This window comes from Pholis gunnellus (genome assembly GCF_910591455.1).
Source record: "Pholis gunnellus genome assembly, chromosome: 11".
Classification (NCBI taxonomy): Eukaryota; Metazoa; Chordata; class Actinopteri; order Perciformes; family Pholidae; genus Pholis; species Pholis gunnellus.
The window spans coordinates 6140503-6155586 of NC_136538.1; the positions used below are offsets into that span (position 1 = coordinate 6140503).

The window sequence follows — 15084 nt, forward strand, 5'->3', positions numbered from 1 at the left end:
GTGTGTATTTTCCTTGTGTGCCAGGAGTGACCACAGTGCTGACCATGACCACTCTGATGATGGGAGCCCGGACGTCACTGCCCAATGCCAACTGCTTCATCAAGGCCATTGACGTTTACCTGGGCATCTGCTTCAGCTTCATCTTCGGAGCGCTCATTGAATACGCCGTGGCCCACTTCTGCAGCCTCACTCACCTCGACACGCACTTGATCATGGTGAGACCCTCCTGGATGTGCTGTGTTGTTGTTAAGTGTTGTGGTCACTGGTCATTGTCCTCACAAATGGTGCTCATTGTCATCGTCATGTCATCGTCATGGTCATCGCGGTGCTCTTTGGGGTGAGTAAAACAAGTGGCACAAGCTCTCTCTCAAACTTTGGATGTGTCGCGTTCTTGTGTCTGTTCGAAACTCACCCTTTCGTCGGCTCCCTTTTCTCTTGCAGTACGGCCACCACATGCACGACCTGGACGACGAAATGAACGGCATCATCACCACCATCTCCAATCACAACAGGGCTAAGAGACGCAAGGAGGCCGCCGCCGCCGTCGCGGCCGCGACCCCGCCGCCCGCTTCCCTAGAACTCACCGTCAGCCCGTCCAGCCCCTCGGGCAGCGAGCCTAAGCCCGAGGCGTCGCCCCCGAAGCGCACCCACTGGTGCCTCACCGCCCTGGCCACCGTCCGCAAAGTGCTCCGCTCACTAAATTGCTGTCACATAGAGAACCCCCACCACATAGACAACTACTCCAGAGTCACCTTCCCCCTCTCGTTCGTCATGGTCAACCTGCTCTACTGGACTTATTATCTGTACTTCTAGCATTCGCTCAAGTGCAGCACGTGTCCCGGAGAGAGGGCGAGACGGAGAGTGGTGTGTTGACGAGAAGTGTATTCTACTGTATGTATGTACAGTAAGCTTTATGTCGGTGTGTTTTGAGATGAGTGTGTACAATTTCAGCATTTGGATTCATGAGCGAAGTAGCATACTTACATAAAGGGCTGTTTCCGAGGGGGGGAAAGAGAGACGCCTACGATTACAGCTCCATCTTAAAACATTGTTTATTCAAACTCATTGCTTAAAGTTTTATACAGCCGGTAAATAGTAGGCCCGTCCGACACGGACTGGGCGAAATTCGATCAACGCTGATATACCTTGAGGTTAAATGGACGTCACTTAAAAAAACAGATCGCCCAGTCTGCATCTTTTTCGCCGTAGTGTTTTTCGTTCCTCGTGCAGGTCGTTACTGTCGGACACGCAGAAGATGGAGCTGTAATTTAAGGCGTCATGACGGAGGGAGAGCGAATGTGATGGAATGATTATCGACACTTTACGACTCCATCTTCCATTTCTGCCTGTAGGTCGAATATTTAGAGGGAAAAGGCAAAAGTAATGGATGGGGAGGAAGGATGAAAGAAAGAGACGAGGGAGCTGGAAAAAAAACTCTACATGAAGAGTGTGTTAAAAAAACAGTCTCCCAGGGACGTTCTGCTCGCTGCTGAAATCTCTCTTTCTTCTGTGTCCTTCTACAAGTTATTTTTAATTCACTGAGCAGTGCTGTGTCTCTTTGCTTGCATTTATTTTTTCTTAGACACTATAAATGTAGTGGCCTTTGATCCCTTCAGTTGTATTCTGGAAATCTGGCCACCCTGAACAGTATTATGGCACTTGTCATCCCACAAATGTGCTCCGCAGTTTCACAAGGACGGAAACGAAGCCACAACATGAGAATACGTGGCATAAATGACATGAGATTAATAATCATGTGATTAAATAGAGTGAAATATATAGTTAATTTTTCCAATTATTTAAGAGGTTTTGTAACATTTATTTATTTATTCATTTTATTTCAGGAAGTCACTCTCCAAACCTTTCATAGGGGCATTTTCCCCAATCGCACTTTCTATTTCATAATTTCATAATGCTAAGCTTCTCGTATCAGGGCACAATTAAAGCTAACAGTCCCAAAATTGGACCAGCTAGCTCCTGGTAGCATGAGCAACGACTGTGCTAAGGTCATTTTAAATCAACTAACTAGCTGCTGCAAAAAAAACGACAGTTCAAAGACAGAAACTAACCTCTACTTTTATTTGGTTTAACAAGGCTATTATGCTAGCCAGTTAGCTAGCTAGCTAGCTAGCTAGCTCGGATGGTTGGTAAGCATGAATTATTTACTTGACATCGAACTGAGGGGCAAGCGAGCTAGCTAGCAAGCTAGCTGGCAGCAAAGCTCTGGTCTGTGAAGTGAGGTTTGGGGCAAGGTGAACGCCATTAAATACTTACATTTTTAAATAAAATGTTCTATAAAAAAATAACTCCTTTAAAACTGTGATGAATTTCTATAATTAAATTATTTCACAATTTATTGGTCTATTTTAGGCTATACATTTCACTTTATTTATTCACTATTGTGTATTGCATTATGTTGTATTTATTTATTCAACGTTGAACACTTTGTGTGTCAATATTGGGCAGGTGTAATGCCACATTGATAGGTTAACAGGTACCACGTATTAGTGATATATACAGCGCTATTTATGGGCTGCCGGTCGTGTTTCTCACTGTGCTTTTGTAAAACATCAAGCAGTAGTCAGACCAAGATGTGTTAGACATTGTAGAGTGATTTGAATATGAATGAAATTGCATATTTCAGCAGGATGTCATCATCTGTGCATTATCCAAATCAGAGGGGAGAAAAGCGCTGGATGTGCTTGAGGTGTCACTTGTCTCCTCAGCTTTTTAGGCCAATGTCAATCTTTTGCTGTGTGAGTATTTCAGTTCAGGACAAACAGTGTGTTCGCTACCTGTGATGTGAACCAAAGAGCCAAAGATTCCACTTTGATTTCCTCTTTGTTTCCCTTTAGATCAGATTTGAAATGCATTTTTTTCAAATGTTAATATCATGTTTGTTATCGATGGGATCATTTTGAAATAGCATGCAGTCAACCGGCAGATGAACGTGATACAGAAACCAGGATTCAGTTTCAACAACAGAGATGCATGTTTATTTATTGCTGTATTCTATATTACTGTGACATACATACACTCACTCACTCCATTTCAATTTCAAGGACTACCGTTCGATGTGTATTGAACATAAGCTAAATTGGTAATATCTATATTCCATCGCCTTTTGAACCGACTATGTTCAAATTTTATCTGCATCGTTTCTCATGTTTTAATCTACCTTTTTTTGAATGTCATCAACTTACAAACGTTTTGATTGCTCTCCTTGCCTGATGATAATAGAAAAGTAGGATTTACTTTGGTTTCTGTTCTTCCCGCATGGTTATCAAGTGCAACTTTTCTTTACTCTGCTTTGCTTGATTTTGTTTAAGTTTAATATGAAGGAGGAGAGTAAAATCATGAAATGCTCAGCCGAGGCTATTGAAAGGACTCAATCTGTAATTGCTAAGGATGCAACGTTGATTTGGGATCTCCAGAAGTGCAGGATTGTCAAACTTGTGTTCTCATTTCCAGTTATTCGAATCTTATCGAAAGGACGAGTGATCGGTGATGGTGTTCGTTTGCCTTTTGAGCTGCGTAACGCTCGGTGGCAGTCGGTGAGCACTGACCCTTAGAAAAGTGTATGTGTTAAAACACAGACTGTCGGGTTTTGTACACAATATAGCGCCACGGTTGTAATTTTGATCGTCTTCCAAGTGAACGGTAGGAGATACGGAGCCAGAGAGCCACAAGAGCAACCACGTAGAACGTCTTTTTCCACCCGGCGTTTGAAGTTGATCCACACACACAAAGCTCAAGAGCATCAATTGTCTTATGGCTCCCCCAGTTGCAACTACATTACCAGTGCTGGTTTGGATGTGCTAATGTGTTGCAGAAAACAGAACATTATGGGCAACATTGCCAGAACATAATGTGGAGCAACTTTTGGGCAACAGAAAAATGGCTACCGTTGGACTGCCCTTTTTTCCCCGTTGTGGTACGTGTCTAATAATGCCTCAAGGTGACGTTGGCTACCAACCTCACAGATCCTGGGACATGTTCATGTGAAATGTATTTATATACCATGCTAGTATAGGCATCGGTTCCACTTAACCTGTTGTAAATGAATACTAACACTGTGCATGTTTATTAGGTGTATGAATATGGATGATAGCAATAAAAGAGGTTTAAGGTGTGTTCTGGTGTATGCGTTTGTGACATTGGTTCGTATCATGATTTAACAAAACCGGTTTCAAAGTCTGCTAATTGTCCCAACATTTGCATTGAGAAGTGCAGCGGGTTGGACCATAGTGTTGAGTCTCAAACTGTTTAATCTCAAACTTCTCAGACAAAAGGGAAAAAACCCTCCACCCCTGGTCTACTTCGTCCGTTAGCAAGCAGGGCCGAAATCAGCTGGTTGAAGTTTAAATCAAAAGGTATTTAATATACTAACTAAAGCGAAAACGGTTACAAACGGAATCACACTATTAATAACATAATATTTCATGAAATAGAAGCCCAATCCGGGCCACCCGGCAGACTGGTGTGTCTGGCCGATTGCCCGCAGAGAGTCTGAAGATGTCCGGAGATCCACAGTCTTTTGTGTTCTGAGTGTCTCTGAGATGTCCCGTATCAGCTCAGTGATTGGCTGAAATCCAATCAGCTCCTCCTTTGTCCTCTGACCCGATGGTCCAGCCTCCTCTGAAGCCAGCATGTCTTTGCTTGACCATTTCCTGCTTCCTTCCTGAAGGCGGTGTCCCAGCTTGGCTCACCTATTACCATATATGGTCGCCTCCTGCAAACCCTAACTCACCTAACACTTAATACATTTCAGCAAATCTTCTTCACAGTGTTTAATACACTCAGTGACTATACTTACAGTGTTCAATACATTCAATGACTATGCTTTTTGTCAAGTAGATATACTGTAACATATAATATCCACCACTAGGGGTGCTATTAATCATACTAGGAATGCTTTTACACTTAAATTGCTCACAATAGCTTGCCCACAGACATGCCAAATGTGTGTGTGTATGTGTATGTGTGTTTCCAGATGTTGGGGCAGCAGTGTCCCAGTGAGAGTGGTGGAGAATATGAGTTCATTTAGCTCCGAGTCAGCAGAATACGGAAGGAGAGGATGATCTGTGGTCATCATACCCGCACATAATTGAAAAGAAGCAAAGATTTGCCATTACCTCGAAGTATGTGATTAAAGTGAACTAACTACATTTCTTCTCGTTAAGACGGTGAAAGAAAAAAAAGCAGCTCTGACTGCAGCTGTTACAGGGCTGATTCTTTGTGTTCTTGGTCAGTCTCACTATATATATATATAAGGGCCGTGTTCACGACTCCTTTCATTCCTTAAGCCGTGCTGTACGTGGCAACACAACAAAGCAATAATAAAATATTTAGACAAAAGCACACTTTTTTTCAGCAAGCACCACAGTAGCATAGAATTAGAGTAACCCCTGGTCACACACGCCGCACACGTTTATTATAGGCCAAACCTTAGGTCAGCATCACAAGCAACACAGTTTTATTCGATTTTCTTCTCTGGATGAACCTTAATTGTGAAGTCCAGACAGCCTCACACCGTAACCTCGAATCAATAACTTTGTTGGCAAAATTGAAAAAGAGGAGTGTAAATACTGGTGCAACAACGCCTCCAGTCTTCATAATCCTCATGCTTCAAATCCCGACCCTCAGCTGATTCAATCTCATTCAGAAATCTCTTTAAGAAGAGATCATCGGTGGGGCACAGCACATATCAAAGGTGCAGGTTTTCACCTTCTCAGGTATTCTCCACTGGAAATATGTTACGCTTAGCTTTGATAATAAATCGTCTAAATTGTCCATATACCCTCTCAATGTGCGTAGTTCTCTCACTCTCCTGTTAGATGCACAGCCGCACGAAAGTGCAACAACATATGAAAATTACAGGCAGTTTTCTGAAACATTTGTGAACAATGCACATCATGAAATTGACTTGCAGCCAATGTCAAGCCAAAGCGCTACAATGTAATCCCTCAACAACATACAGAGAAAGCTCGGTCCTTTAAATGTTTCCAACAAACCCCAGTTAGATATTCGGCTCCACCAGGTGCACCGGACATTTAGCCAACATGCTACATTAATGCAGTAGCCTGGAGGAGGAAACGCAAGCAAGAGGTTCGATATTTGGACATTGTTTTCTTCAAAAAGTCACAAAACCAAGTAAAGCTTGTGAGCTGTTGAGCTGTTGAGGTACTTGGTATTTGTTTTTCGAGTTTTCTTTTTGAAGTGTAGTTTGATAGATTGCTAACTAATCTTAAAGTAATGTCATGCTAGCTAGCTAAGCTAACAGCAGGCAAGCTAATTTGGCATTAGCCATGCAGCAGCTGTCCCAAAGAATTGAGAGCGTGGGACATTTGAATTTGAATTGCATCATTGGCTTTTACATCTAGCCTATGAACTGGTATTAATCATGTAGGAAGTACCAGTAACTGAGGAAGAGAGCGAGGCAGAGGCAGATGAACAGGTAAGAGTTGATATGAATTACTTTAGTCAGGATTCCCATGGTCACAGTAACAGAAAAATAACAACAAAATAAACACATTTCCTCCACAAATGCCAGAAAAGAAAAAGCAGGAAATGAAGTATTTGACCGTAAGAAATGTCATGGTGGAGGACTCACAGTGCCCCCCCCTGAAGCTGAAACATTGCTAAAGATAATGAAGAATTGCTATTCAGGTGTTTATGCGGACGCATTGAACCCTGTGTTGAGAAAATAATGTATCCATGAAAACCAAACGCAAAATGGTTGGAGGTTCAGAGGCTTTGGAAATCCTTACATGAGAACGTGGTTGAAAATACAAGTGTTAAATGACACGTGGAATGTCATCAAACAAACAACCTCATGCACATGCAGAGCGCGCTGTGCTGCCACGAGTCTCCACAAGATGGCGGTGTGGAATCACGTTACACACGAGCCAATCCACCGCAGTGCAAAGCAGGCGAGAGAGCAGTGAGATTCCCTCACGTGTTGATGCACTGAGGACGTACCAGGCCGTTGTCGGACTATTATTGACTATCCCCCTTTAATGTTTGGAGTGGAATACATGTGTGAGTGTGTGTGAGGAGCTAATTTCCAGCATGGCTCTCACATTTTATCCTGTATACTCTTAATATACAGATGTATGTGCAATGTTGAACATTGTGTCCACGCAGACAGCGTTTTCTTTTCATAATGGCCAGAAAGTCTTATTTCATTCCATTACAATTGTAACGTATTCTTTTATTTACAAAGAATGAGAAGTACAGAAGTGTGTGTTCATTTGTGAATAACAACAATCCACTATTAAAAGCCAGTAGTCCTTTAAAATAGGGAGCAATGCAAGGCACTGCATTTTCCATGTGTCCTGCAAATATTTCAGAATAAAAGCCTTGTGTTAACAAATGAAGGGATTCTGTCCACGGACAGGTGCTAGTGGGGCTGTTGAGTTAATAATAAACATGAACTGTTTTCATGTCTGTGAAATGTTTTACAGATGTCCACATTTAAACTGGAGCATTGTTGCTGGTAAGGGGACAAAACACTGTCAAAAGATCACCTTCAGAATGGTTCAGAACCACAGAATGCGTAATCCCGAAAAAAAATAAGCGAGACCACAAATCAAAGACATTTTAAAGCTATTTTTACAATTGCATTATTGCTGTTGAAACGAACATTATGGAAAGTTCAAATTCAGTAGCATAAGCGCTCATTCCTCTATTTAGATTTGAAATGACATACAATCAAAGCAGTTCACTTTTAGTCTGACTCACTAACAGTAGCAGACCAAATTGTTGCAAAAGCAGCTGAAAAGGAATGACAGATAAGTTACGGATAAAGTTTAGAAAACATCACTGTATGAGAGAAAGTTGACACATGGTACCTCCTCTTAATAAATAAATCATTCAAATATCGGTTCAAACATGAAATTAAAACAGCTCCTTCAGCTAATAACAACGTTACCCACTTCTTACGGCTCTTTCCCCGTCAATCAGATTGCCTTGTTTTTTGCAAATGTGGACCATTGGGACCATCGCCCTGCAAATTGAATTTAAATCAAACCTTTTAATCACCAGGCGTTTAGCACACTCTGTTTAACACTCTCCCCAGTTTTTCTTGAGAAGCTTTCAGAGGCTCCCTGCCAATACCAATGAATCCTTATATAACTTGAGTTTAGGTTGGTGCATTTAAATGATCCAGTTTGGTTAGAATAGCCAGGGAGAAACTTGAGGATTGAAAGGATCCTCTTCTTCATCAGCTGTGTTTCAAATCATGTCTTTGACCCACAGACTGTGTAGAAGAAGTGGATGTAGTCGTCAGGACGTCACCCATTGGTCTGTGGACTTTTGAAGCCTCGAGTTCGGCATTTTGGCCGTCGCCATCTTGTTTTTTTGCAACCAGTGAACAGAAGTGACGTAGAGACGCTGTAAACCTAAAGCATACCCTGCTTTATGGTCTATTTGACTCTAAATGGACCATCATTTACTAAATGTACATCATGCCGTATAGAAGAAGACTTGAAACTAGAGATTGAGACCATAAAAGTCTACCAAAGTTTACCTGAGATAACAAATCAAGTGAGAAGTAGGGTCATTTAGACTTGCCATAGTAGGAAAAGCAGCAGTAGGAAATAGGTTGTTGCGTAACGTCCGCTGTCGCATAATTACGTAGCCTAGTGTAGGTGCAGTCGTGTTCTCTGCACAATACGTGAGATGCGTCACTTCCTTTTCTGCCACGGAAGCATACAAGTGAATTGGCTACTTTTGGCTTTTTATGGTTCACTGAACTCCTCTTTGCGCCGAATGAGAGGCTAACACCATCTACTGAGTAAAGAATTTGGTCCAAGTCAAAAGGAATCCAAGAAAGCTGCACAAAGCGTGAAATAAATGTCCAGGTAGTACAAGACTTTATCTTTGTCACATTAGCGTTTTAACATTAGCAAAGTGCGGGATGAAATGGAGAAGCATCCAGTCACGTTGCAGATCAAATGTGTCAGTTGTTGCCTTCCAACTGAATAATATTCTCAAAAGAAATTCTAAAAAATGCATTAATCGTCACACAAATAATTGCAGTTAACGATTTAATTTTGTATTTTGAATCACTTTGTGCCACACATTTTATGCTGCTGAGTTTGCCTTCGCTACGAGACCCAAATCCATGTTGTTGATTCAATCAGCCGCTCATCACAATGATGCGATCATTGGCAAAGGAGTGTCAATTAATCTTCACACAGTCTCGCTCTGCCGCACAGATTTATTTTAGGCCGACCTAATGTAACGTTCAAGCCAGTTAATCAATATAGAAGGGGGGGGGGGGATTGATTTGACTTTGGGAGGCACCTTTTAATTTATTGTTAATATCGCCATCACCTGTCTGCTCTCACCGCATCCTCTCTCTCTCTCTCTCTCTCTCTCTCTCTCTCTCTCTCTCTCTCTCTCCATCCAAACATTGTCATGCGAATTATCTGATTAGAAAAACTGGATGGAAGCAACAACTCCCAGCAGTCCCATAGAGCTGTCAAACACACCACTGCATCCGATCCGTATGGGAGACTCTCCGCTATAGATCCAACTGAACATCAGTTTCAGCTTCATATCAAACCGTCCAACAGCAGTGAGATCGAGCCAGCCGAGCTCTCTTTTTCCATGTGTTTTGGTTTTTTTTACCCTATAGACACTTTATTCACCCAGCGGATGAATACTACAGTAACTCACATCCTCTTTGTTGCCACGGTTATGCAAAACGATCGGCTTGAGGGTTGGATTATGACTTGCGGTGAGAGGCCTAACTGTGAAGGCAACATAATTTAATGCTTTTTATTTGTCTTCAAAATGATACCTGAAAATATAACATTGAGTGGAAGAGGTATGATGCAAATATCCTTCATGTTGCCTTGTAGTTTACAATGCAAGCTTGTGTGACGTCAGACAGCTGCTTCTTCATGAAGTCGAGAGTTTAAAGGTGGGATCTGCGACTTTCGGCGTTCCATTGCACTTCATCATTAGAAGTCGAGCATTTTTTTTGAGTTCTCAGCACCTGTCATCGACGTGACGGAAATAAAGCACGGCTCATGACACAAACAAAGACGACTGTCGCAAGGGATTAAAGCCAACAGCAATGTGATGAGTAACAGAGTAACAATCAGGCAGAATATGGCCACCAACCGCGGATGCTGCGTGTGAACTGAGGAAGCGGGTTTGAAAATCCCCTGCTGTGGTTATCATCCCGTCCCCTCAGCTCTCCACGATCAACCACAACAGCCTTATCAGATGCGTGCTCCTCCTCCTCCCCCACGCTCGTTGTCGAGTGCGGCCTCGGCAGCTTGGACAAACCTCTCCCACCTGCACACACACACTTACCTTTCGAGCACCGGTTCACGTTTCTCGCTATAAGCCTATATTCCGCTCGGTGTGTCTCTCCCTGCCGCTGCGTCTGACTGTATTTCCTTTTTTTGTGTCTGACCTCGGAGATCTCCGTGATGAGTCATAGCTCAGTCTGGAGCCTCTGCATCACAGCGGGGAGTCGGGAATACAGAGCAGCAACACGCGCACACAGGCACGTGCATGAAACAGGGGGGGGGGGGGGTGAAGCAGATTCACAGGTAACATGACATGCATAGACACACGGGATTAATAGGAAAGTGTGTGTGTGTGTGTCTGTGTGTGTGTGCGTGTGTGTGTGTGTGCATCTCAGAGTGAGCTAGAGAGGCATTGCAGTAGAAGGAGTGTTTTCAAAGGTGGATGTATTTGACAAGGTTATGAGCAATACCTTCCGATTGACAAAAAATATATATTCATGGGCACACACACACACACACACTCGTGGACATTGTTATTCATGATAATGCCTCGTCCCCGGCAGCAGATTATCTCATTGTCTCACCCGGATTGATCCCTGCAATACGCAGCACTGTGACGTTCCAGTGATCTTACGCACTTTTTTTTGCCGGGAATCGTCGAGGGCCCTCCAACAGCCCTGATTCATTTCACTCGGCGCTGTGATGGAAATGCACCACGCCCACCACCTAACAACCACCGCTACGTTAGTGCCGCTTCCGCCGCCGTGTAGCCTACACGTATCCCATCGTCATCTCAGCGTTTGAGTTTCATCTCTCTGTGACTAAAGAGCGTGTGTCCCCCCCCCCCGCACCTGCCGAGACTGCAGTGGGATCTCAAGAAGAACAGCCTGCTGTGATGTATATTTCAGCTACTTCCCCTCAGCAAACCCTATTTTAAAAACCCGCCATTTTCTTCTTTTTTTTCCTCTCCACCCACTCTTTCTCCTCTCGCGGTGGGCTATGTAGTCGTGACAACGACCCTGGAAACGGTTTAAGCTGGTGGTGCTTCATCTTAAACAAGTTTCCGCGCCGCTCCCCTGATCAATGACTTGGGTTTGAGCTCTGTGATGCTCCGCATTCAGAAGTGAATAAAGGAGTGCAGAGATGAGAACTGTCTCCAATTCACCCAGCTGAGCCTCGCTGGGAGTTTTAAACGCACGCGGCCTCCAGCGAATGAAGGTGTAGAGGAGACGTGAGTCCTTCTGGTCCCTGCACGACACACAAGGCAGTCCACCATTGATGCCAGGAGGTCTTCTCTCAGTTACATGTAAAAAAAAAGAAGAAATCAGGTGTATTTGTACGTGCAGCGCCCGGGTCTCTGTTGTAGGACACGGTGCGCCTTGTGAACTCACTGTAACAATATGCAATATGACTGCACTGTAGGGAAATAATAAGCTTAAAGCTCCTTGGATTTTTGCCTGCGCCTGTCTTAGCACCTTGGCACACACACACACACACACACACACACACACACACACACACACACACACACACACACACACCTGAGGACCAAGTTACAACCCCAGACAAAAATGTGGCTTTAGGTAGGGATTTAAAGAGGTGCTCCAGCAATTTGTTATTGCACTTTTATAAAGTTGTGGGACTTGCAGGGGAGAGATTTAAAATAGAATAGACTCAATTGAAGCAGCAGAGACCGAAATATCCTCACCGTTAGTTCCAGTGATGGGTTTGAGTCTCAGAGCCGCTGGTCATTTTAGTTTCTGGATGCACCGTGTGATTGATCTGATCCTTTAGTCCCATAATCTATCGACTCATTTACCCATTATTCTCAAGATTATTTTTTTAATTCGTGATTAATATAACAATTCATTAACACTGAAATCAGTATCAAAAAACTGATCAGTGGTTTATCAAATCATGTTCTCGTAAATATAAACAAATGTATCAAGACAATAGACCCTATTTGTCAGATGCCTGATCAGAAAAATGACTGGACCTCAAATTCAAAAGGCTCGATGTGACACACAGATGAATTCAATCACTGTACGTGATGGCAACTCTTTCCCTGAACTGGAGAATCATTATTTGACTTAAAACCTAAAATGGTTATGCCATGGATTAATTTCATCACTGGAGCAATATGCAGTTATGATATTCAAATGTATTTTGCATCAGTGTGGGGCAAAGAAAAGATTGAGACTGAAAAGACTGGAGACAATTTCTAGATTGTAACAGTTTGTGACGTTAGTTAACGCCATTTTCTCACTCATACGTGTCCGTTATAGTAAACCCAAACGTTACATGGCCATGGTGTAATGTTACGCTACTATAACATCAGAGGTGCAGAAATTACTGTTAACATGGGGGCGATGAAGCAACATTTAGAAATGGCGGAACGCCTGCTTTCACCAGGCACAGCGTTCTCGCGATGGATGTTGTGCAAATCTACGTCTCTTTGTCATCGATTGCGACGTCGATTCGCCCAACCTCTAATAATGTCATCAGCAGAAATACGACTTTATGGACACGTTGCTCGCTGTGTGTTTGAGAGAGCGAGTGAAGACAGCTAGTAAGGTATCAATAACAGTCATTTAAATGTTAACATTATTAATGAAGCTTTTGACTATTTGCTAACCCCTAGTTATGGTCGGATATGATGGGGATTGTGATATTAAAGTAATAAAATAATAGCCTAACGTTAACGGAACGCGAGCAAAGACACAAGGACTTTTAAAAGGGAGCCGTGGTTTTGATAAAGTACATCTTGCCATTAAATAGGTTTTTAATGTTTCGCTATTTTAGATAAATACATTTATACATACAGCTCTTTATTTTTAGAAATGTTTCTTCACAGAACTTAAACTGTGTTGCTGTCGCAACACACTTAAATGTTCTATTATGTCAAAGCTCTGTTAGAGGCTGAGCCATGATGGATATTTTGTTGTGGTCCTAGCGCACACATCTCCAGCACAAGCACACACACACAGACCATTACTTCCCATAAGGCACACAGTCATTGGCTTCTATTTCCTGCCTCTAAGTGTTGTTCCCGTGATTCATAAGAGGCAAACTGGAGGGATAAAAACAGTCCTCCAGATGAGTAGCTTTCAGTCCGAGGAGCTCTCTGGGAACTTCCTCTCGAGTGTTTACCGAACAGACCCTGATCTGTTTGATCCCCTCATCCAACTCTTAAAGTTTGATTATGTTTAACTAAGAAGATCCCTTTTAAAGACTTGAGGAATAAAAAAAAGGCACACAGCTCAAACGACGCTGGAAATGGCGGGGCGGCTTTTGATCAGCCCGTCTCTGGGTTTCTTCTTCATTCGTCGGGGAACTCGAGTGTCCCCGACAAATATGGCATTTTTCCAGCTTTTATTTCATTTAAAAGCTTTCCTGTGTAAAGTGAAAACTGTGGTGGTGAGACATGGTGCCATGATGAAGATCAAAGCAACGTGTTTTAAACAGAGGAGGTTTTTTTCGCGGAATTTCGAAGCCTCCAACTCATATTTTCATATACGATTCAAGCACATATTCAAGGTTGCTGGAGGTGACCGTCTCTTTCGCGCCCATGTCGTTTTTTTTCATAAAGAACCTTTCAAAATGGCTCCGTCCATGTGAGCCACTGAAAGGTGTGAAATATCAAGAGACATACAGAAAAGCCCCCCCCCCCCCCCCCCCCCACCCCCCCAACAACACAGAAAGCAATTCCACACCTGTGGAATTCATACGGCGTCTTTGTTGCCCCACAGATGCTGCTGAAATTGTCGGTGATCGCAGCACATGAGGGGGGTGAGGGCAAAGAGCGCCAGCAGCAGCAGAAGAAGAAAATTAAAAAAAATCGATGTTCTTGAAATCTCTTGTATCGCATTTCATCGGCAGTCCACTCCGTGTGTTGGGCTGGAGAAAATGGAGAAAGTGGGTTTTTATGGCATATCCCTGTAGAGTAATCAGAGGCAGTGGCTAAGCAGAAGTGACAGCAGCGGTTTTGGGATTAGGGTCAGTAGCCGCACACAGCTCGGCTGCTGAGGGAAAGGGATGTGTGTGTGTGTGTGTGTGTGTGTGTGTGTGGGGGGGGGGGGGGGGGGGGGGTGCCAGTGGGCTGGGGCCAGCTGGTGGAAGGGAACGGGTTAAATCACAAAAGTTTCACTCCCGCACCTATCAGAAATAACACGTCAGCAGCTCGGGCTGATATTAACCACGTGGGTTTGAACTTTGTGCTCAGGGTTAGTTCACAGGTGTCGGGGGACCTTTTTTTTCTTCTTATAAAGCGAAGGCCGGACCCTACTTGACCGTGGACTACGCCACGTGACCCTGTGCTGCTCGTTATTAGGGTGCCGCAATCAAACGTTAATGCTCCTCCCGGGGTTTTGGATAATGCTCATGTGATGCGGCCACAAAGGCTTCATATTTGGCTTTCAGTGACACTCGTGACGGGTCTAAATCCTTCTGCAATCAGTTTATTTTAGGGACGGCGAAAGCACAAGTTCAAGCAAATGAAACAGAGTGGGCCACTCTGAGATCAGAAGCATTACTAGTATGGTCGGTATTAGATGTCTCCTCCTGCAACCTACTTACCCCAAAATGCCTATTAGTCTTTATTTTTGTTATCTATGTTTTTATTAAATTGCGTTAGAGGACACTGAGTCCCTAAGGGAGAAGAATAAACCCTCGTCCTGCGGTGTAATAGACATGATGGGACGAAATGAGGGAGACAAAGAAAGACGCATTAACACACAGGAGGAAGTGAGCCAGTCTCTAAAGAGTGAACACAATGAAAGCCTCGACGGTCTCCAATATATTCACCCGACATAACCCC

At 43.4% G+C, this 15084-nt stretch overlaps 1 protein-coding gene across 1 annotated transcript in view; it reads left to right on the top strand.

Annotated features, from left to right (window-relative positions):
• Positions 1 to 813, top strand: part of LOC306703282 (gamma-aminobutyric acid receptor subunit pi) — a gene marked incomplete at both ends in the record, with an annotated part of 32786 nt that extends 31973 nt beyond the window's left edge. Inside the window, 2 exons of the mRNA XM_079169203.1 lie at positions 25 to 215; positions 442 to 813. Coding sequence (XP_079025329.1) covers positions 25 to 215; positions 442 to 813 — 563 coding nt within the window. The remainder of the gene's footprint in view (positions 1 to 24; positions 216 to 441) is intronic.
• Positions 814 to 15084: the final 14271 nt, after the last annotated feature.